The 24394-nt window shown below is 45.5% G+C and overlaps 1 protein-coding gene across 1 annotated transcript in view; it reads right to left on the minus strand.

The window, feature by feature from the left end:
* ACSBG2 (acyl-CoA synthetase bubblegum family member 2) overlaps positions 1-24394 on the minus strand; it is a 74464-nt gene that overhangs the window by 27180 nt on the left and 22890 nt on the right. The window contains exons 2-4 of the mRNA XM_007109355.4: positions 6082-6182; positions 4296-4525; positions 736-824 (exon numbers count right to left, since the gene is read on the minus strand). Of these exons, the coding sequence (XP_007109417.3) occupies positions 736-824; positions 4296-4525; positions 6082-6182 (420 nt within the window). The remainder of the gene's footprint in view (positions 1-735; positions 825-4295; positions 4526-6081; positions 6183-24394) is intronic.

The following is a 24394-nucleotide window of genomic DNA, read 5'->3' on the forward strand; positions in this document are numbered from 1 at the left end:
TCTGCAGGGAAGGTCTGAGTTTGCAGCCTCGGCACCAGCTTCCCTCCCTCCACAGCTGGACAGTGATGATGAGAGGATGGGCTCCCGGGATGTCATCATGACATGGAACCCTCACAGTATCCCATTTTACAGATGAGGAAACTGAGGCTCACGGCAGGGAAGTCACTTGTTCAGGGTCCCACGGCAAATAAGAGGTGGGGTTTGGACCCCCCCACCCCTCCACCCGTTCCCTTCATTCGCAACCTTTCGTTCTTGATTTGAACCATTCTGCTGTGGGTTCCCTTTGTATCTCCCTGCTGGCTGATGACATCAAGGATCTTTCCAAGTGCCTATTGGCTACTTCCCTTAGTGATGTTTCTGTACAAGTCTCTTGCCCATTTAAAAATCTTTTTTTTTTTTTTTTTTTTTTTTTTTGGCTGCACTGAGCGGCATGTGGGATCTTAGTTCCCTGAACAGGGATCAAACCCGTGCCCCCTGCAATGGAAGCGCGAAGCCTTAACCACTGGACTGCCAGGGAAGTCCCTCTTTTTGTGTTTTTATTCCTGAGTTGTAGAAGTCCCTTGTGTATTTAAGATACTAGTCCCCTGTTGGACGGGTGTGTGTGTCTATCTCGCCGGCTCGCCTGTGGCTGCTTCTACAGCCCCCACTCACATCTCCGTGGGAACCAACCTAGGGCTGCCAGTCCTGGAGCAGCACCGCCCAACATCCACAGGGCCCCGGGCCCCGGGGTCTTACCCTGCGAAGATGGAGCCAAGAGCCGCAAGGAACCACTCGACGGAGTTAAACCCAAGGATGCCGACTGAGTGGAAAGGCTCCAAGCCCAGCTGGGAAGGCAAAACCAGACAGACAAACAGAAAACAGAAGCCACCAAGGTGGTTTGCTTCCGGATGGGATCTGCTCACTGGCAGGTGAAAGCAGACCCCAGAGCCCACAGAGTCACAAGGGGGACAGCCCGTGTTGAGGTGAAAATCCGGAGTGTGGTTTTTTTGTGACTCTTGGGCGGCTGGTTTACCTCCCTTTCTGTAATACCCCCTTTATTTATTCTAATTTTTATGTAATTTTTTCTATATTTATTTTTATTTGGTTGCACCAGGTCTTAGTTGTGGCAGGCAGGCTCCTTAGTCGTGGCTCGCTGGCTCCTCACTTGTGGCATGCGAACTCTTAGTTGCAGCAGGCATGTGGGATCTAGCTCCCTGACCAGGTATCGAACCCGGACCCCCTGCATTGGGAGCGCAGTCTTTAACCACTGTGCCACCAGGGAAGTCCCCTATGTATTTTATTTTTGAACCATTAACCAACTTTAAGTGCACAGCTCAGTGGCATTAAGCACATTCACATTGTTGTGCAACCACCCCCACCATCATCTCCAGAACTTTCTCATCTTCCCAAACTGAAACTCTGTCCCCATGAAACACTGACTCCCCATCCCCTCCCCAGCCCCTGGTCCCACCATCTACTTCCTGTCCCTGTGGATTTGACTCCTCTAGGGACCTCTTATAAGTGGACTCATATATTTGTCCTTTTGTGTCTGGCTTCTTTTACTTAGTGTAATGTCCCCTAGTTCATCCATGTTGTGACAGGTGTCAGCATTTCACTCCATTTTAAGGTAAATGTTCCATTGTATGGACGGATCACATTTTAGTTATTCATCCATTGATGGGCACTTGGGTCGCTTCCACCTTTTGGCTGTTGTGAGCAGTGCTGCCGTGAACATGGGTGGAGTCCCTGCTTTCAATTATTTTGGATCTGTACCCAGAAGTGGTATTGCAGGATCATATATGGTGATTCTAAGTTTAATTTTGTGAGGAACCGCCAGACTGTCTTCCAGGGTGGCTGCACCGTTTTACATTTCCACTGACAGTGACTGAGGGCTCCAGTTTCTCAACATCCTCACCAACACTTGTTATTGTCTGTTTTTTTTTTCTTAATTAGCCATCCTAATGAATTCATTTTTATTTTTAATCATAACAGTACTCAAAGAGTGGTACCCTATACTGGTAATAAATTGCACTTTTGAAGGCATAGCCTTGATCTGAACTTGGTTGAGGATGAATCAGGAGACCTGGACATGAAAGTGATCATGCTTGGTGGTCGCCCCCCTTTTGTCCTGGAAACTCCAATTTTTTTGGCTGTTTTAGTCAACCTGGGCAAGGCTGGCAATGACCCTCTGTCCCCGGGGAAAACCTAAGCATTTGGAAGGCATCTGCCTGCTGATGCTTCAGAACGTGATGCAACATGTTTATGCTTAGTAGCAGAAAGGCTGTCTTCACTGTGGACGGTGTCTCTGTCAATGTGTAGATAAACTGACTTCTTTCTGATTGGATCCCTGAGCTTTAGGAGGGCAGGGGTCCTTGAACTCCAGAACTAAGGGCATAGGGAAAGAGGACCATCTTTCAGGAAGGGTGAACTAGCCACAGCACTATGGCGTGGGGGTAAGGGCAGCCAAGAAGAAATCCAGCCCAAGGAGGTGGTTCCTAACGCTGACCTCTCACAGTCTCTAGATGAAGACACATGGGCATCAGAGGAGGGGAGAGAGGAGCTTGGGTCTAGGTCAAAATGTGATCGGATTTCCTGTAAATCAGAACCATCAGGAGATGCCCATTAACAGTACGAGATTTCTGTTACATTCATTATCTATGGCTGCATAACCCATCATCACAAATGTAGCAGCTTAAAAGAGCACACATTTATTATCCCAGTTTCCACAGGTCAGGAGTCTGGGGGTGGCACAGCTGGGTTCTCTGCCTAGGATCTCCCAAAGCTGCAATCAAGGTATCGGTGGGGACCATGACCTCCTCCGAAGCTTGGGGGCCCCGCACTTGGAGGTTGTTTGCAGAATTCATTTCCTTGTGGTTGAATGATTGAGATCCTCTTCTCTTGCTACCTGCCAGCTGAGGGCCGCTCTCAACTCCTACTAGAGTCTGTATGCCATCTGCTGCTACATGGCCCTCTCCAAACATGGCAGTTTGCTTCCAGGACAGCAGAAGAATCTCTCTTAATGGTTCACCCAATTAAGTCAGGCCCACCCAGAGCACCTGCCCTTTCTCATGAACTCAAAGTCAACAGATTAGAGACCTTAATGACATCTGTGAAATCCCTTCACCTTTGCCATCTCAGGAGGGAAATCCCATCATAGCCCACAGTCACAGGGAGAAGATTATACAGCACAAGTATACCAGAGGTTGGGAATCTCGGTGGAGTCCCCTTAGAGTTCTGCCTAACATGCCTATCAAATAGGCCCAGATGAACAGTTCTGATAATACGATGTTGACAATAACATAGGTAAACAGATTCTCTCATACATTGTGAGTGGACTTAAAGGGCATTGTCTTTGTAGGAATTCATTGTACAAAGAAGGTTCAATATGGCACCACGTATCGTAGCAAAGGCTGGAAGCAACTTAAATGCCCACCCGTCGGGGGCTGATTAAGTCAGTACTGATACATACGTATTTGTGTTGTTGAAAAGAATATGGATGAAAAAAAAAATCAGTATGGAAGGATCTCAGAATGCAGCAACCAGCCTCCAAGATGAGTTTCATCTCCTGGTGTTTGTGTTCTACCATAATCCCTTCCCGTATTGTATCAAGGTCTGCTTAACCTTGTGAAAGAAGTGATAGTATGTAATTGCTGAGATTAGGTTATAAAAGATATCACGGTTCCCATCTGGTTCATTCTCTCTTTTGGATCACTCATTCTGGGGGAAGCTGGCTGCCATATTGTGAGGACACTCAAGCAACCCTACAGAGAAGGCCATGGAGCAAGGAACTGAGGCCTCCTGCCAACAGCCAGCCATGTACAGAAGCCATGTACAGATGATGCAGCCCAGGCTGACAGCTTGACTACAGCCTTATTTGAGATCCTGAACCAGAAACATCCAACTTAATCACTCCTGGATTCCTGACCCACAGAAACCAAGAGATAATAAAGCTCTGTCATTTTGAGTCACTAAGTTTTGGGGTAATCTGTTATGCAGCAGTAGCTAACTAATACACACATATACTGTGCTAACAGAAAAAAAGTAGGTTGTAGACTCTTGGGTATAGTATGCTACCATGTGTGTAAAAATGTACATCTATAGAATTATATAACATGTACACATAATTTATTCTGCAGAAGAGCATAGAAAAAACTTCAAGTGGTGGCTACCTCCATAAGAGAGGGGACAAAGATTGGAAGGAAATTTTTCACCAGTTAACCTTGTATCTTGTGGTGCCTTGTGCATTTTGTCCCATATGTATGTATACTTAAAAGGAATGATGAACGAATGAAGGAATGAATGAATGACTCATTTACCTTGAGTAAGGCTCTTGCAGCTTTCCGACAAGCCTCATAGTACTGGTTGTAATTCAGAACTTCCCACTTTCCATTCTTCTTTGAAGCGAGGGCTGGATAAGTCCCAAATCGGTTGACTGACTCCCGAAAAAATTCAGGGATGGTCATGGGGGTCTCATGGCCTGGCCCGTGTTTTGAAAGCCTCATAAGGACTTCTCCATCTCGGTGAATGGTCCACGGCCCAGGAGTAACTGCAAATAGTCACTAGGGTTGGGTGGCAGACTTTTTGTATTCATTTAATAACTCAGGAGTTGGCGGGGGGGGGGGGGCTGTCTTTTTGAACCTGAATTAATCCCACACCTTGAGTGAAGTCACATGGCAGTGCTGGTCTCCTCAAGCTTCCTGTTTCATTTATTTCTTCCTTACCCTCTCAACAGTTTATTATGAAAATTTTCAAGCATACAAAAAATTGGATTGTATAGCTAATGCCCTCTACCCACCACCAAATTCTACAACTTCTAGCATTTTGCTGTATTTGCTTTATCACATCTCCATCCAGCCATCCCTCTGTTTATCCATCCATTCCTCCATCTTACTTTTTGATACATTTCAAAGTAAGCTGCAGCTGTCCATCCATTTCACCCTTCAACATGTGAATCATTTTAAAAAATTTTATTGAGGTATAGTTGATTTATTACAACGTGTTAATTTCTGCTGTACAGCAAAGTGACTCAGTTATGCATATATATATATTCTTTTTCATATTCTTTTCCATTGCGGTTTATCACAGGGTATTGAATACAGTTCCCTGTGCTACACAGTAGGACCTTGTTGTTTGTCTGTTCTATATATAATAGTTTGCATCTGCTAATACCAAACTCCCAATCCTTCCCTCCCCTACCCCCCTTCCCCTTGGCAACCACAAGCCTGTTCTCTATGTCTGTGAGTCTGTTTCTGTTTTGTAGATAAGTCCATTTGTGTCATATTTGAAACTCTACATACAAGTGATATCATACGGTCTTTGTCTTTCTCTTTCTGACTTCTCTTAGTATGATAATCTCTAGGTCCATCCACGTAGCTGCAAATGGCATTATTTCACTCTTTTTAAAAACATTTTAATCATTTGGTGTGAATCAGCCTTTAGTATTTGAATCATTAACTAGAATTCCATATTATTTACAAATGATATATATATATACATATCTGCATTACATTATTGCATCTGCACCGTATATAATTATATCTGTACCATATGTATAATTATGGCTACACTATATATGTATATAATTACATCTGTACTATATAATTATATTCTCAGTCTAAATATTACATCTGTACTATATAAACAATTACATATTACATCTGCCACATATATATACACACACAGTTACATCTGCACTGTATATAAATATGTAATATGTAACATATAATATTATATATATTATATATTTATGTGCTTTACCCACACAGGCTCACCATCCTAATAAGGAGGTGCTATTATCAGTGCCCCCTCCCGCCCCGCCCCCAGTACCAACAATACACACGAGGCTTCGAAAGGGCAAGTGACTCGCCCATTGTCACCCGGCTAGCAGAGCTCTGCTCTGAACGACGGGGCCCAGCTGTCAACCACTTGCCTGTGCCACCTCTGCTCCCCATCACATATAGAGACTTGGTCTCCCAGGTTCGGGCACCTCCGCCAAGGCCAGCAGCTGGGCCAGGGAGGAACTGTGCCTGCCTCTCCCTGCCCGGACTCCTTTATAAAAAGCCATGGCTGACTCAGCGCACCTTTCTCTCTCACACAGCATACCTCGTTCTTGACTCATGTCTGCTTTAAGGTCCTCGGCCTTCTCTTCTCGAGTCATTGGGGTTTCAGCCCTTCCAGGTCCGCAGAGACCATTCTTCACAGTGCTGCAAGGCACAAAGCAAGGAACTTAGCAGGCCTGGCAAAGGGGCTGCAGGTCTGAAGCCAACTCCCATGTCTGCTGAGTCATATGTCTTCCCAGAATCCTGGGGTTGATTAGTCATGCCTGTCCTGGGCCTAGGAGGAGAGGAGAGTGGCCTGTATGCCAGATCATAGAGCAGTGTAAAGTCCAAAGGGTGTTCAGTCTTTGAGTTTCCAGAAGAGTGGCTTAAACAGTTAGAATATAGGGGCCAAGTCCACACGTGATCCTTTGGGTGAGAAAACATTTTGAGGTCTCCTGAAGGAAAGCAACTCTCACAAGAGAGTTCTGCTCTGGTTGGTTGCCTTAAAGATAGTACAACATGAGGGACTTCCCTGGTGGCGCAGTGGTTAAGAATCCACCTGCCAATGCAGGGGACATGGGTTCAAGCCCTGGTCCAGGAAGATCTCACATGCTGCAGAGAAACTAAGCCTGTGTGCCATAACTACTAAGCCTGCGCTCTAGAGCCCGCGAGCCACAACTACTGAGCCTGTGTGCCTAGAGCCTGTGCTCCACAACAAGAGAAGCCACCGCAATGAGAAGCCCACGTACCACAACGAAGAGTAGCCCCCACTCACCACAACTAGAGAAAGCCCGCACTCAGCAACGAAGACCCAACACAGCCAAAAATAAATTATTTATTTATTTATTTATTTATTTTTGCGGTACGCGGGCCTCTCACTGCTGTGGCCTCTCCTGTTGCGGAGCACAGGCTCCAGACGCGCAGGCTCAGCGGCCATGGCTCACGGGCCTAGCCACTCCGTGGCATGCGGGACCTTCCCGGACCGGGGCATGAACCCGCGTCCCCTGCATCAGCAGGCGGACTCTCAACCACTGCGCCACCAGGGAAGCCCATAAATAAATATTTTTTTTAAAAGATAGTACAACGTGAAAACCCAAAGGGCGTAAAGGAAAAAACAGAGTAAATCTTGTTACATAAGAAGTTTTAAATTTTTCACATAGCAAAGAATACCATGAACAGCATCAAAAGATCAACAACAAACTGAAAAAAAAAAATATAGGCAACACATCTAATCATTAGAGGCCTGATTTCCTTAATATGTAAAGAACGCCAAAGAATCAATAAGAAAAATCAGTAAGCCAATGAGAAATGGGACAAAGGCTTGAATAGACAATTCTCTGAAAACACATTTTTAAATGACTTTTAAAAGCAGGAAAACATGCTCCATCTCAGTCCAGAGAGAAACGCAATAGAAAATACAATGCAATTTTCACCTATCAGATGAAGTAAGACCAAAAAGGTTGAAAAAGACCTTATATTCTTGAGGATGTGGAATAACAGGGGCTCTCAAATACTGTGGTAAAAGTTGATGCAGCCCCTTTAGAGGATGTTGTATTAGTAATCAAGCTTAAGGTCACGTGGCCGTGAATCCACTGGTAGAGGACTGCAGATTCCTGGCTGCCCAGGGTCCCTGCACACTCAGGAACGGACAGACACTGCTGTTTGAAGCCTTTTGTGTATGATGAGGGACAAGCACCACTCCTTAAGCTTGTTTGACTTTCAATGTGTTAATCCTTAAATCTATTAAACAACATTTTTCTAAACATCTACACAACATGAATTAATAGTTATTCTCATGGACTGAATTGTGTTCCCCAAAATTTGTATGTTGAGGCCCCAACCCCCCTAATGTGATTGTATTTGGAGATGGAGCCTTGAGGGAGGTAGTCAAGGTTAAATACAAGGGTGGAGCCCTAATCCAATAGGATTGATGTCCTTCTAAGAAGAGAAAGCCAGCTCTCTTTTTTTCTCTCTACCACATGAGGACACAGCAAGGAGGCGGCCGTCTGGAAGAGAGCCCTCACCAGAAACCAGTCCTGCTGACACCTTGATCTTGAACTTCCAGCCCCTGCAACTGAGTGAAAATAAGTTTCTATTCAGGCACCCGGCACCCATTCTGCAGTGTTTTGTTATGGCAGCCCTAGCAGACAGTTACATAAATACCTTAAAAAATGTTGCTTAATGAGCTCGTGAATTTAATTAAAATTTCCCAAACAGGGACTTCCCTGGTGGTCCAGTGGCTAAGACTCCACACTCCCAATGCAGCGGGCCCAGGTTCGATCCCTGGTCGGGAAGCTAAGATCCCACATGCATGCTGCAACTAAGAGTTCGCCTGCCGCAATGAAGATCCCGCATGCCGCAAGCAACTAAGACCCGGTGCAGCCAAATAAATAAATACTTTTTAAAATTCCCAGACAGTTCAACACTGGCCACACATGTTTCCTTAACCAACCCCACCCCCCAAGCATGTAATTAAACTCCCGAGTCCAGTACATTAATCTGTTCCAATCAAAAGGTATCTCCAGACATCTTCAGCTGTCCCCTTGGAGGGCAAAATAGCTGGTCGACACTGATTGCGAGTGATGTTTCAGTGGTTTCCATGAGGAAAACTGTTATTATTTTGTTTGTGATCCACAGTGTGCTCCATATAAGAATCAAGCAGTTGTTATAAATTCTAGATTTGCGGTTAATGTTCTACCAACTCCAAATATTTCTATCAACCAGGGGGTATAGCCTCTGGCGAATGGAGCCCCGTGACCTACACAGGGTTCTATACTAGCAGATACCGGCTTTGTATTTCAGTGAAAACAGGTAGCTAGAAAAAGGCTCCTTAGAAGATGAACTTGAGTCTCCGTGGAGCTTATACACACAAAGTAGACCAATCAGCGGAGCAAAGCAAGAGGCAAAGCACAGCCGATTTAGACGAAGCTATAGAGATGCATGTGAAGACGTGCCCAAAGCATGCGGCAAACGGAGAAACTAGAAGGAGGTCCAAGGTCCGGATGGAGCGACTGGATCTGTCCAGAACCTTAGGGTCACCCTGGATTCACCCTTCACTCCCCACCTTCCTTTCCTTCCCTCCCTCCCTCCCTTCCTTCCTCCCTTCCCACCTCCCCCTTCTTCCTCTCCCCTCCCCCCTCCCCCCCACATCTGGTCCACCAGCAAATCCTATCAGCTCAGTCTTCAAAATTAGTCCCAAACCAACCGCTTTCGAACCTGGGCTCCCTCGCTTGAGCCAGAGGGACCCCAGTCAAGGTGGGGCCCATCAACCGCTTGCGCTGTCTGGTTGCTGGCTGGATTCCAGCGCAAACAAGATGCTTGTGAGGCAATCGAGGACTTGAACGCTGCCTGGATCTCAGGTGACACGAAGAGAGGAAGGTAGCTTTTGCAAGTGGGATAACATCGGCTCTGGGACTCAGTTACAGAAGAGAATCCCTGTCGCTAAGGCGTTCCCAACCTGGAATAATAGTGTGCTGTCTGGGGTTGGCTTTAAAACCAGCCGGCGGGGGGCGTGGCCGCGTGGAGATGAACAAGGTCAACTTCACGTTGACAATTATTGTAGCCAAGTAGTGGGTACATTGTGGTTCGCGATACCGCCAGCTCTGTTTGTGCGTGATTGAAAATTCATAGAACTCTACACCAAAAATAAATAAATTCTATGATATGTGAAAAAACTGTACTATGCTTAGGATGGACAATTTAAAAATATTTTGTGGCTAATTTCATTGGGCTTCCAGGTGTTGCTAGAGATAAAATATAAGGAGAAAATAATATGAGCAGTAGCTTCCCATTTTCAATATAGACTTAGGTCTTGTCCATAATATATCAATTACGTGTTGATTGTTAAAAAGGCTTCATCACTTTTCCAAATGTGTTACGTGGTGATAGCATACAGAGAAAAATTTCCTCCAGTCAATTAATGTTTTATAAATAAAGGTTTCCTTTGGCAAACTAGAAAAGAAGAGATGTACTATACACCAAAATCTGGTATCCCTACCCCAATGTGAAATTTTTGATAAAATATTTAAAAATTTTTTAATGTAATAAAAGATCTACCCCATGCCAGGCACCATGACAAGCTGTTTGGGGCTACCGTAAAGGACTTTCAGAAAGTATCTTCTTCCACAAAAAACATTAAAATCGGGAATAGAACTCCCACTTGAGGGCAAACTGAAGTAAATTGGGACTTCCCTGGCGGTCCAATGGTTAAGACTGCACTTCCAACGCAGGGGGCGCCGGTTTGATCCCTGGTCAGGGAACAAAGATCCCGCATGCTGCAGCGCAGCCAAAGAGAAAAAAAAAAATCAAAGTAAATTGGAAACACCAAAGTATTATTCACCTAACAGAATTTTAAACTACATACAAAGAATGGCCTCTGCAGCACTGTTTGGACAGCAGAAGACTGGAAGAAATGGAAATATCCAGCGATGAAGGACTGGTAATATGCATTATGGAATCTCCACATGGTGGAACGTTCTAGAGCTGTGTAAGAAAACACCAGGATCGCACATCCATGTGTTCACAGCAGCACAGTTCCCAGTAACCAAGAGGTAGAAACAGCCGAAACACCCCTCAACGTGTGAATGGCTAAACAAAATGTGGTCCATTCATACAGTGGAACATTATTTGACCCCCAAAAGGAGTGAAGCCCCGACACTCGCTACAACGCAGATGGACCCTGAGAACACGATGCTCAGTGAGAGAAGCCAGACACAGAAGGACCCACGGTGTGTGATTCCATTTATATAAATGTACATAGAGACAGAGAGTGGGGTTTGTGGTTGCCGGGGGGCTGGGGAGTGACTGTTTAATGAGCACAGAATTTCCTTTTGGGGTGATGGAAATGTTTTGGAACTAAATAGAAAAGATGATTGCACAAGATTGTGAATGTACCAAATGCCACCGAGCGGTTTACTTTATACTTTTTTTTTTTTTTTTTTTTTTTTTTTTTTTTTTTTTTTGCAGTATGCGGCAAACTCCCTTTTTTTTTTTTTTTTTTTTGCGGTACGCGGGCCTCTCACTGTCGTGGCCTCTCCCGTTGCGGAGCACAGGCTCCAGACGCGCAGGCTCAGCGGCCATGGCTCACGGGCCCAGCCGCTCCGCGGCACGTGGGATCTTCCCGGACCGGGGCACGAACCCGCGTCCCCTGCATCGGCAGGCGGGCTCTCAACCACTGCGCCACCAGGGAAGCCCGAGCGGTTTACTTTAAAATGGTTAATTTTACGTTATGTGAATCTCACCTCAATTAAAAAACACCAGAAATGTTGATGCACGGTTCCCGAAGCGGAACGTTCTCCAAGACATAACATTAAATTTAAAAAGCAAGATGCTGGACAACAGATAAAGAAGGTGGCTGGGCAGGCAGACGGGCACATGTGTGTGACTCAAGAAGAAAGTTCTGCGTCTCTGGTCTAAGAGGTCATTATCTCCTTGGTGGACACAGTGCAGAATGCCAGCAATCTGACCCCAGATTTGATCGCTGACGCCCTGAGAATAGGACAATGAGAGAGAGGTCTCAGATCACAAAGTCCCCAGGAGCCTGTGGCCATCAGCAGGCCTGTGCTGGTCTCTTCCAGCTTCACCACCACCAAGAACCCATGCTGCACACCCAGCAAGGGGGCAAGGGAGCGGCTCCATCCCAGGGGTCACCAGCTCTCCTCCCCTGGTGCTTCCTGAGCACCTGCTGTGTGCCGGGCAGCGCTCTAGCCAGCGGGCAACCAGATGGACAGAAATCCCTCCTGGAACTGACATTCTAATTGGGAGAAACAGCCAGGAAACAAACAAAGATCAATTCAGACGGTTAACAGGATGAGCCTCGAAAACATCAGGCTGAGAGAAAGAAGCCAGATACCAAAAGACACAGAGTGTGTGAGTCCATTTATGGGAAGTGTCCAGAACAGGCAAATCCACAGAGACAGAGCGTGGATTCATAGTTGCCTGGGGCTGGGGGAGGTGGGTGGGGAGTGGCTGCTTAATGAGAGTATGGTTTCCTTTTGGGGTGTTGAAAGTATTTTGGAACTAGCTAGTGGTGGTGTTTGTGCATCATTGTGGATGTACTGAATGCCACTGAATTGTGCACTTTAAAATGGTGAATTTTGTGTTAGGTGTGTCTGCCATTAGTTTAAAAAAATTCAGACTAATGATGACGAGAATGGAGACAATAGAACAGGGCACTGTGATAGCGCTGGGGTGGTCAGGGAGGGCCTCTTGGAGAAGGTGACATCTTCTGAGCTGAGACCTGAAGGATGCGGAGTTCCACTGCAGAGAGTGTTCCAGGCAGGGGGAACCGTGAGGGTGAAGGCTGTGAGGTGGGAAGCAGCTTAGCATGTTCCCGGTGCAGAAGGTAATATGCAGCGTGGCCGGCCTCCAGGCAGCAAGGGGCATATGGAGATAAATACAAAGACGGCCCCCCATCATTCCACATGCCCTCATCTCCTCAGCTCCAGCTACTGGAACCTTCTCTCCACCCCCTCCCCCCCAACACACACACACTCCAAGCTCCTTCACACCTCAGGGCCTTTGCACATGCTGTTCATTCTGCTCCAAACACTGTCCTCACTAATCTTCACCTATGGCTTCCTCTGTTTATGTGTCCGTTCTTCAGGGAAACATCCTGTATTATCCGAGGCTGGGCCAGACCCTACAACACCCTCTCATTCCACCCTCTTTCCCTGCATTGCACCATCTAGCTTGTAATTGTGTGTGTATGCGACTATCTTGTTGATCATTATATCCCTAACACCTAGTACAGCACCTGGGGTTCGATCAATATTAGCTGAATGAATATATATGTAAATATATTGATTCAATAGACCTATGGTTCTCAATCAGTGGGGATTCTGTGCTTCCCCCACCCCTGCCCCGCAGAGGATACTTGGCAGTGTCTGGAGAGTTTCAGGTGTCACAAGTTGAGGGTGCTACTGGCGTCTGTCGGGTAGAGGCTGGGGCTTCTGCTAAACATCCCACAATGTCCAGGATAGCACCCCACAACCAAGAATTATTCGACCCCAAATGTCAAAAGCACCGACACTGAGAAACCCTGGACTAGACAAGGCAGTTGTAACATGAAAATAGCAAGCACAGTCAGAGTCTTTTCTATACACAGGAGTAGTAGAGGGAGCCCTACGAAGAGAGACATTTCCCTGTGTTCTTGGGCTGAGAGGCTCCCTGTAAAACCAGGGACGGTTAAACTCTGGTTAATACAAACCAACAACAGCAATAAAAACAGGTAACGTGGGTCTTTCTGCAAGCACGATTCTGAGAGTTTTATACGTGCTGACTCATTTCATCTTCACAACCCTTCGAGGCAGCTACTGTTATTGTTCCCTATTTTACAAACGAGGAGACGAGAGCCTGGCAAACTGAGCTTGCCTGTGGTCACAGTGTAATACTTTCTCTTTGATCCTGAAACCAGCTCATCATTCATAAGCAGCTAATAAGTGGAGGCAGTATGATTCTTCCACAAAGCTAAGGTCAAATCAAGCTGTAGATTAAAAGAATCTTGGCCAGATGGAGAATGTCTGTTTATCAAGACATCAGAAAGCAGTAAGTCAAGATAAGTCACGACCAAGATGAAGCATTTGCTATGTTTATATCCCAAGAAAGAATTCATATACAGAATATGAAAAGACTTCCTCTTTAGTTTTAAAAAGACAAAGGAAATGGGTGCAAACCATGAACAGACAGTTCACAGAGCAGGAAACATGAACAGGCTATAAACCCAGGACAAGATGCTAAGGTTCCTTGGTAATCAGGGAAATGCACATTAAAACCACAATGAGATATTATTTCACCCCCAGTAGATGTACAAAAATGCATCAAGTGCTAGAGAGAAAGAAGAATGGGAGCCCTCCTCCACTGCCAGGGGAGCTAAAGATGACATGTCCCATTGGGAAAGCATTGTGGTGTTAATGGTGAAAAGTGAACACATGCATATCCCTGACTTGGCATCTTCACTCCCAGTTATATATATATATATATATACCCAAGAGAAACTCTTGCACCTCAGCCCCGGGAGACATGGACAAGAATGATCACAGTGGCAGTGTTCATAAGAACCCCAAACTGGAAACAGCCCAGATATTCATCAGCAGGAGAATGGATGCATCCCTTATGGAATGATATGCAGTGATGAAAATGTAGGAACAGACACAAAAACTTGGGTGCATCTCCCAGCCTTGATGCTGATAAAGAAGCAGGTGGCAGTATGATATTATTTATATAAAGTTCACAGGCAACATTAATGAGTCCTTATCTAGATGGTAAAACGAGAAGGAAAAGTTGCTACAGGCAGTTCAGGACAGTGTTAACCTCATTCAGGCGAGGGAGGAAAATGAGAAGAAGGCAGGACACAGAGGCCTTCTAAGTTTCTAATAATATTCTATCTTCTAATAATATTCTATCTCATAAGGTGAAGTAGGTACACAGACATTTATTGCTATTCATTAAATTGTACGTTAAAATGTTTTGGGCATCATTTTACACGCAAGATGTGTTTCACAATTTTAAAAAGCCATATAGGGTTTATTATAGAAATGCAAAAGTTATTCAACATTCAAATTCTCAACTGAATTTAAGGGACAAGTGTGAGAAACTATATCATCTCCTCAAGAGAGAATTTCATGAAATATCCATTTTTAAATGACAGTCCCTTAGCCGATAAGAAATGGAAGACTCTCCATTACTTGATAAAGGCTACCTACCAGAACTATAAATATTATACTTAACAATGGCAGCAGAAGCATCGGAAGAGTTTCCATGAAGTCCGAAATAAGACAAAGCCATCAGCTGTCACTGCTACTAGTCAGCATTGTTCTGGAGGCACTTAGCCAATGCAGTAAGATAAGAAAAGGAAGTGAGAGGAATAAAGATTGGAAACAGACAAGATCGCCATTTTGCAAACAATATGATTGACTACCTAGACTATTCGGTCAACTGAAAAGCTGTTAGAAATAAAAATGGTTTTGTAAGGTGATTAGATAGAAGATCAATATTCAAAAACCAATAGCTTTCGTGTACACCAGCAGCAGCCAGTTAAAAGATGCAGTAGAAAAAGATACTGAGAGGATCCCAAGGCCAAAATGTGTGTCTGTGCTGAGTCCGGCTCCTACTGAAATATGCCTGGATGCTACAGTGACGTAGTGACACATGAAAAGTCAAGTGGGATTGTCAGACACCGAATCCCAGAGGACCCTCGTGTGCCCCTCTCACTGGCACCTGCCAGTCTTCACCAGGTGTGGTTCTGGCCATCACGGCAAGGCATTGGTTGCCGAGACACCAGGGCACTCAGGGTGTTTTCTTCTTCCACAGAGATGATAAACAAGTTGCTCCTCCTGGGAACCTGAACATGTGCTGCCCCTTCCCAGCCCTCGTCACCGACCGGGTCCAGCCAGGATAGTGGTGGTGACAAGAGGCAGGAAGGCGGGGATTTTCCCCTCCCTGACAGCCCTTCTACCCCACCCAGCCTTCTGGAACCTTCCTCCCAGCCACCTCTTGTGACGTCACTGGCTGTCCCTGCCTGCCCACCCTGCCCCCACTCCTGCTTCCGGGGCACTTCCTGCTTCTCTTCTCACGGATCCATTCGTTCATGCACTGCACTCCTGCACCTGATTGTGACATTTTTACGGAGCCACAGCACTTAACGCTGGGCATCTTGCTAGATGCTGGGACCGTGAAGATGTACAGAACCAGATGAGGTCTGCTCACGGAGCCAGCGGGGAAACCTAGAGTCATGCAAACAGGGAGACCCAATGTATGCTGGTCAAGAGGATGTTGGTGTTGGGGGGAGGGCTGACCTAGGCAGGGAGGTCGCGAGAGGTTCCTCAAGCTGAGGTCTGAAAGCTGGCTGGGTCCTAGCCCCGACCTCACCACTTTTTGTCACGCTGCCCTGCTTTATGCGTCCTTAGTCTGCTTTGCTCATTGCTGCATTCCAGTGCCTAAAACAGTGCCTGGCAGGGCTCACAGCAGGTGCTCAGTAAATGAAGATTTATTACCCAAATATTCTGCTCTGCCGAGAGAAAAGAACAAGGAGTGTTCCGTTGTCTCTGGACCCTTCTGGGTGGTTCCCATCCACGGCTCACCAGTGTCACTCCGCAGAGCAGCGAGGCAGCTGTGGCTGGGAGAGTGAGCATCCACCACGAGCCATTCTGCCCCTTCTTTTCTAGACCCCTCACCTAAAGATTGTCTCCCAGGCCCCCTTGTTGTGACGTCTGGCTAAATCCTGACCTGTGGGATGTGGACCTAGGTGATGGGGGTCACCCTGGGGTTATGCCCTTAATGGAAAGGAGATGGCCCCCCCTTTCGCTAGTGGGAGGCTGGGATCTGAAGCAGACACCTTGGACAAGAGGGGAACTGGACAGTGAGGGAGGCAGAGCAACAAGAGGGAAGGAGCCTGGGTCTCTAATGACTGTGGAGCCATCTGGCTAGTCCTGGACAAGTACAGAGTTCCACACACACACACACACACACACACACACACACTCAAACACACCTTCATATGGACATGCAATCACATGCACACACATGCATGTATACTCACCTGCACTCACATGCACACCTGCTCCCACAATCATACCCACTCACATCCTAAGACACACCCTCCTACAGACATAAAATTGCATACAGCCACACACTGAGTCACACACACCCTTTTATAGACACAATTACATATACACACTGTCACACATACGCACTCATACAAACTTCTATACAGACACAATTATATACACACGTGCTCACACACATATGCACGACAACCTCACATTCACGTGCATCCTCATTAGATACACGATTGTATACATGTATGCTCACACACGTGCACTCACACGTCTTCACACAGATACATACTCTCACACACATGCACAAACAAGTTTCTCACCACAGAAAAGTCCACTCGGGAAAAACCTGTGCAGAGATATCTCAGCTGAGGCTTGGTGAGGACGGGGTAGATGCTGCAGTGCTTGCCCAGATCTCATTCAGGGATGAAGGGCGTGCTGCCAGCTTCTGGAAATGCTAAGCAGACCTCTGCTGCTGGCCCTTTGGGATCAGCCTCCGCTGAATAGCTCCCCAGCGTGTAGGGTTACAGTCCCTTCTCAGGGCAGCCCACGTCCACATCATGGCATAAAGTCCCTGCCTGTCACCCCAACTCAGAGCAACTCTGAGAGGCCGTCCCAGCCGCAGAGCCTCCCTGGGGGCAGGTGACCTTTTCTCTCCCTTGGAAGCCCAGTCCTGCTTCCTCCTCTCCCACCAGTGTCCATCCTGAGTGCACTCCGCTAAATAAACCGTTTTGCAAGCTCAGTTTTCCTCTGCTTCACAATGAGCCCAACATAGAGCAAAACTAGTAACCGTCTCCCACTCGAATCCCTCCGTTGACCTTGTCTTACCTTTCTCTTACCTGCCCCAGCTAAGGTAGCAGCAGGGACCCTTCTTTCCCCACAAGCCTTGGCCGTCAGCAGTGACCATGCTCTCTGGGTGGTGGAGTAGCCCCTCCTCCAAGCAGAGGGACAGAGCTTATTCCAGGCCACCGTGCACATTTTAATCGAGAAAAGTCTGACAGTAGAAAACAGGATTGCAGGAAGGCAGCAGCTACAGAAAGAAAAGCCCTGATTTGGCAAAATCCATCTACCCCAACCCCGCTGACCCCAGAAGACTCCCCCTCCCCCAAAGCCAAGGGCAGAACGAACTGAAGCTGAGGGCAACTCTGGGAAAGGACCCAGGTGCCCCCATTGGACATCGGGGAAGGGGTTGACTCAGCTGGGTGTCCTCCACCCCCTTTGCTGGGCAAGGGGGAGTCGGACCCCAAGCACTTTGGGCTGCTTTCAGGATCTGCTCCACATCCGTCTCTCAGGATGAGAACGGGGGGAAGCTCTCAGCCAACCTCCAACTTTCCCCAATTAACCAACTCACCCATTAACTCAGGTTCTGTCCCCCTTGCAAAGCATGCAGATGGCCCTGGTTCATATAGAACCCTCGTGGGGTTACTCTGAAATGCACGTGCATCTATCCCACATGGGATGAGCTGTGTTCTTAGGGTGAGGTGTTTATTCCCAAACCTCTTTACGCCAGTTGTCCTCGTTACACTAACAGCATGATTTAATTAAATATTATACCCACCAATGCAATACAAGGGCAAAAAAATCAGTGTTTCTAAGCCTAAAGTACAGGGTGATTAAAAAAAGATTGATGAGGGACTTCCCTGGCGGTGCAGTGGTTAAGACTTCCCCTTCCAGCGCGGGAGGTGCGGGTTCGATCCCTGGTCGGGAAGCTAAGATCCCACATGCCTCACAGCCAAAAAACCAAAACATAAAACAGAAGCAATAGTGTAACAAATTCAATAAAGACTTTAAAAAAACATGGCCCCCATTTTTAAAAAAGTTATTCACAATAGTGATTCACAATTTTTAAAAAAAATTGATGAATTAAGCAAGATGGCATATTGCGTCTGGGAAAAAACTGGAAATCTACCCTGTCCAATATGGTAGTGACTACCTGTGTGTATATCTAGATTTAAATTTTTATTAAAGTGAGAACTGTACACTTTAAAAATGGTTAAGAGGATAGATTGGCTGTTGTTTTACTACAGTTAAAAATAAAAATAAATTAAGTTTAAACTTCAGTTCCTCAGTCACACAAACAATAGTTCAAAGGCTCAATAGCCACACTGGTTGTGGCCGCCATATTGGACAGCCCAGATGCAGGACATCTCCAACATGTTCTAGACTGGACTGGCAGACCAGTTCTATATCCAGGGTGTTCTTCAAGTATCTTTATGCTCTTACTACGTTCTTAATGATAGTCAGGAACATTAAAGGTAGGATAGTAATTTGACTATTGAAAAGTTTATAAAGCTTATTCACATATTCAGTGGGTTGGTTGGTCATGTGAGAAATTTCAACACCTCCTTTTTTTTTTTTTTTTTTTTTTTTTTTTTTTTTTTTTTTTGCGGTACGCGGGCGTCTCACTGTTGTTGTGGCCCCTCCCGTTGCGGAGCACAGGCTCCGGACGCGCAGGCTCAGCGGCCACGGCTCACGGGCCCAGCCGCTCCGCGGCATGTGGGATCTTCCCGGACCGGGGCACAAACCCGTGTCCCCGGCATCGGCAGGCGGATTCTCAACCACTGCACCACCAGGGAAGCCCAACACCTTCTTTTCTTATACTATCTATTTATTAAAACAAATTTGCTTTTCTTGTTGATAATCTTTATCGACAGAAACTTCAGTTGTAGGGCTCTCAACATTGGATTCCTCACCACAGTTTCCAAGCTTTTGCTGAAAACCCAAGAATTCTTTTCTTGGCACCCCTTTGTCCTTGTGGCCCCATCCCTAGTATCCCATGATCGCCATGACCTTCAAGATCAAGCGAACAAGAACTTTTTGGACCTCTGCTTGGGGTTTCAGGCTAGGAAGCATCTAAAGAAGAGACTCCCCCCATCTTGAAGAAATTGAAATCAGAAAATGTAGAGGTTGATTTCTGCAAGAGATACCTAAGGATCTCCAATGGGCAGATCCATCTTCAAAGAGAAGGACTTAGGAGCCATACATCAAAAGGATACAGAAGATCTCTAGGACAAAGGGAAACAAAAAACCAAATGAATCCCTGCCTTAAATGACTTTTTCCAATGACCAGTCAAATACTGAAATGCTCACACATCCAAAAGTTTCTCTGGGCACCAACCCTCCTCCAACCCAGGTCCTGTGTCCTGTGTTGTTTGTGTTCTGCTTCATCTATAAGCATCACTCACTGCCTGGGGAGCTGTGGGGAGGATGAATAGAGCAGAAGCAGAGAGGAAAGTCTGTGGCTTGAAGTAAAGGGCTGGGGATTTGAGGTTCAAGAACTGATACCCACCCTCCTACATTTCTGGTGGGAATAAAAATTGGTGCAGCCACTTTGGAAGACAGGCTGGCGGGTCCTCAAAGGGTTAAACATAGAGTTATTATTTGACCCAGCAATCCCACTCCTGGGTGTATTCCCAAGAGAAATGAAAACATACGTCCACACAAAAACTTGTACACGAACGTTCACAGCAGCATGATTCATGATAGCCCCCAAACCAGATATCTGTCAGTGGGTGAATGGATAAACAGAACATGGTGTATCCATCCAAGGGAATATTATGCAGCCATTAGAAGGAAAGAAGCTCCAGGGACTTCCCTGGAGGTCCAGTGGTTAAGACTTCGCCTTCCAATGCAGGGGACACGGGTTCGATACCTGGTCTTGGAGCTAAGATCCCACATGCCTCACAGCCAAAAAACCAAAGCATAAGACAGAAGCAATATTTTAACAGATTCAATAAAGGCTTGAAAAATGGTGGTCCACATCAAAAAAAAATTTTAAAAAAAAAAGGAATGAGGCTCTGATACATACTGCAACACAGATAAACCTCAAGAATATTTTTGCTGGGTGAAAAAGCCACACGAGGGATTCCCTCGTGGCGCAGTGGTTGAGAGGCCGCCTGCCAATGCAGGGGACACGGGTTCGAGCCCCGGTCTGGGAAGATCCCACATGCCGCGGAGCAACTGGGCCCGTGCGCCACAACTACTGAGCCTGCGCGTCTGGAGCCTGTGCTCCGCCACAAGAGAGGCCGCGATAGTGAGAGGCCTGCGCACCGCGATGAAGAGTGGCCCCCACTCGCCGCAACTAGAGAAAGCCCTCACACAGAAACGAAGACCCAACACAGCCAAAAATAAATAAATAAATATTAAAAAAAAAAAAAGCCACACGAGTCATATACTCTATGATTCCACTTATATGGGGAATCTAGAATAGACAAATTCATAGAGCCAGAAAGTAGAATAGATGTTGCCAGGGGCTGGGCGGAGGGAAGAGGGGGAAGTGACTGCTGATGGGTGTGGACCCTCCTTTTAAGGTGATGAAAATGTCTCGGAACCAAATAGAGGTGATGGCTGTACAACACGGTGAATGTACTGAATGTCACCGAGTTGTCCACGTTCAAATGTAGAGTCCTAAAATTTTTTAAAAGTACTAAATAAATAGATTATCCTGACTGTGCAGCATTATTTAGCACTCAGGATGTGCTCCATTAGAGCATCTCAAGGTCAGAGAGGCAGAGCCATTTGGCTGAGGTCACACAGCAAGCAAGTGATGGAGGCACAGAAATCCTGCTTAGTTCTGTAACTTCGCTCCACCCCAGCTCTTCACAGAGCATCCCAACCCTCAGAGAGCCTCTGAGTTGTGGTCCCCAGAACCAAATGGTGCTTAATACAGACTGGCAGCTGCACCACAGCAGGACTGTCTCCTATTTCACTGGTGGGAAAACAGAAAAGTTAAGTAACTTGCCCAGAGGCACACAGCTGGTCAGAGGCAGGGTGACTGAGAATGCCAGTTCTAGACCCACATCACCTCTCTGATCTTTGGTCTGTCCTGGTTGACACTGAAATTTTCTCTGCTGTGTGTCCCAGCTCTCCTTTTTTCAGCATCCTTCGGATCATTAACTAGAATCTGACCCTGTACTTACATGTCTCACCTCTCTCTGATTCTAGCCCTGTTGCATCCTGTCTTTATTTAAAATGTTGACATTTTGTTCATCATGGTTTTTCTTGGCATCATCTTGGTTTTTTAAAATATTGCATTGAAATGTTATTCATCTTGGTGATTGAGTTTTCTGCTTTTAAAGGACAGGCAGGAGAGGAAAAATTGTTGTTGTTTCCCCTTTCCCTCTCTTCTTGCTCAGAATGGGGATGTGATGCCTGGAGCCATGGCAGCTATTTTGTAATCATGAGTCAACAAGCAAGGGGCACAAGAAGCCAGCGGCTTAGGATATTAAGAACCTGAGCTCTTGACAGCATTGAGTGGTTGAATCAAAGTCGGCAACCATTTACATGCAGATTTTCTGTGTAGTGAAAAAAATAAACTCATTTTGTAAACTGCTTTGGTTAGATTTTCTTTTAGATGCAGTCAAATGGTAACTGCTACAATCTTAATATGACATTTCTGAGCTGACTTTAGAGGTTAACAGTTTATGATGGGATATGTCATCTATCTAAGTAATTAACCCCAAATTTCTCAAGATAAAAATCTTAAACCCATTGCTGATGCTCGTATATTGTTGGTAGGAATGCATTAGTACAGCTTTGGTGAGAACAATTTGGCTGTATTTGTCAAAATTTTAGAACATATATCCTTTTTTTCCTTCCCCTGTATTATGTCAACTCAGTATTTTATAGGACTAATCCATTACCTTTTTATATTTAGACTAATTTCTAAAAACGTTATGAAAGTAACACATGTCCATGGTTTTTAAAATTCAAAAGAAACAAATAATCTGATTTAAAATGGGCAGAGGACCTGAAAAGACGTGTTTCCAAAGAAGATATCCACATGGCCAACAGGCATATGAAAATGTGCTCAACATCACTAATCTTCAGGGAAAGGCAAACCCAAACCATAATGAGATGTCACCCACTAGACATCAGTCAGTTAGAATGGCTTCAACAAAAAGACAAGAGATAATAAGTGTTGGTGAGGATGTGGAGAAAAGGGAACACTTGTACACTGCTGGTGGGAGTGTAAATTGGTACAGACACTGTGGAGAACAGTATGGAGGTTCCTCAAAAAATTAAAAATACAGCTACCATATGATTGGGCAATCTCACTTCTGGTTATATATCTGAAGGAAATGAAGAGATACCTGTACTCCCATGTTCACTGCAGCACTATTCACAATAGCCAAGACCTGGAAACAACCTAAGTGTCCATCGACAGATGAATGGATAAAGACAGTGTGGGGTGTGTGTGCGTGTGCGTGTGTGTGTGTGCGTGTGTGTGTGTGCGTGTGTAATGGAATACTACTCAGTCATAAAAAAGAAGGAAAGTCTGGCATTCGAGACTATATGGATGGTTCTTAAGGACACTGTGCTTAGTGAAATAAATCAGACAGAGAAAGAGAAACACTGTATGGTCTCACTTATATGTAGAATCCAAACAAAACACGGGGGACTTCCCTGGTGGCACAGTGGTTAAGAATCCACCTGCCAATGCAGGGGACATGGGTTGGAGCCCTGGTCCGGGAAGATCCCACGTGCCACAGAGCAGCTAAGCCCGTGCGCCACAACTACTCAGCCTGCGCTCTAGAGACCGCGAGCCACAACTACTGAAGCCTGTGTGCCTAGAGCCCGTGCTCTGCCACAAGAGAAGCCACCGAAATGAGAAGCCCGCGCACTGCAACGAAGAGTAGCCCCCGCTCACCACAACTAGAGAAAGCCCGTGCGCAGCAACAAAGACCCAACACAGCCAAAAATAAAATAAGTAAATAAATAAATTTATAAAAAACAAAACATGGGAGGGCGAAGCTGGGGCGAAGTGAGCGTAGTATTGACGTATATACACTACCGAATGTAAAATAGTTGGCTGGTGGGAAGCAGCCGCATAGCACAGGGAGATCAGCTCGGTGCTTTGTGACCACCTAGAGGGGTGGGATAGGGAGGGTGGGAGGGAGATGCAAGAGGGAGTGGATATGGGGACATGCGTGTGCATATGGCTGATTCTCTTTGTTGTGCAACAGAAACTAACACGGTATTGTGAAGCAATTAAACTCCAAAAAAGATGTATTTTAAGAAAATTACTTTGATTAGAACTTTTCCCCCCTTCAGTGTAGTTATGGCATGCATTTGAAATACAGTTGTGTTTGTTTAAAAAAAAACACAAGCAACTAGCACACCATTGTAAAGCAATTATACTCCAATAAAGATGTTTAAAAAAAAAGAAAAAAAGAATAAAAAAACAAAACCAAACAAAAACAAAACAGGGAACTCACAGATACAGAGAACAGATTGGTGGTTGTCAGAGGTGGGGGTGGGGAATGGAGAAATGGGTGAAGGTGGTCAAAAGGTACAAACTTCCAGTTATGAAATCAGCAAGTCCTGGGGATGTAAGTCAGTCACAGTGTGGTGACTTCAGTTAATAACACTCTATTACAGGTTTGAAAGCTGCTAAGAGAGTAGATCTTTTTTTTTCAATATATTTTTTATTGAAGTATAGTTGATTTACAATGTTGTGTTAATTTCTTCAGTACAGCAAAGGGATTCAGTTGTGTGTGTATATATATATATATATATATATATACACACACATATATATATGCACACATTCTTTTTTTTAACTATTCTTTTCCATTATGGTTTATCACAGGATATTGAATATAGTTCTCTGTGCTGTCCAGTAGGACCTTGTTGTTTATCCATTCTATATATAATAGTTTGCATCTGCTAACCCCAAACTCCCAATCCATTCCCCCCGACCCCCACCCCTTGGCAACCACCAGTCTGTTCTCTATGTCTGTGATTCTGTTTCTGTTTTGTAGATAGGTTCATTTGTGTCATATTTTAGATTCCACATATAAGTGATATCATATGATATTTGTC

The sequence above is a fragment of the Physeter macrocephalus genome, chromosome 2, assembly GCF_002837175.3.
Source record: "Physeter macrocephalus isolate SW-GA chromosome 2, ASM283717v5, whole genome shotgun sequence".
Lineage (NCBI taxonomy): Eukaryota > Metazoa > Chordata > Mammalia > Artiodactyla > Physeteridae > Physeter > Physeter macrocephalus.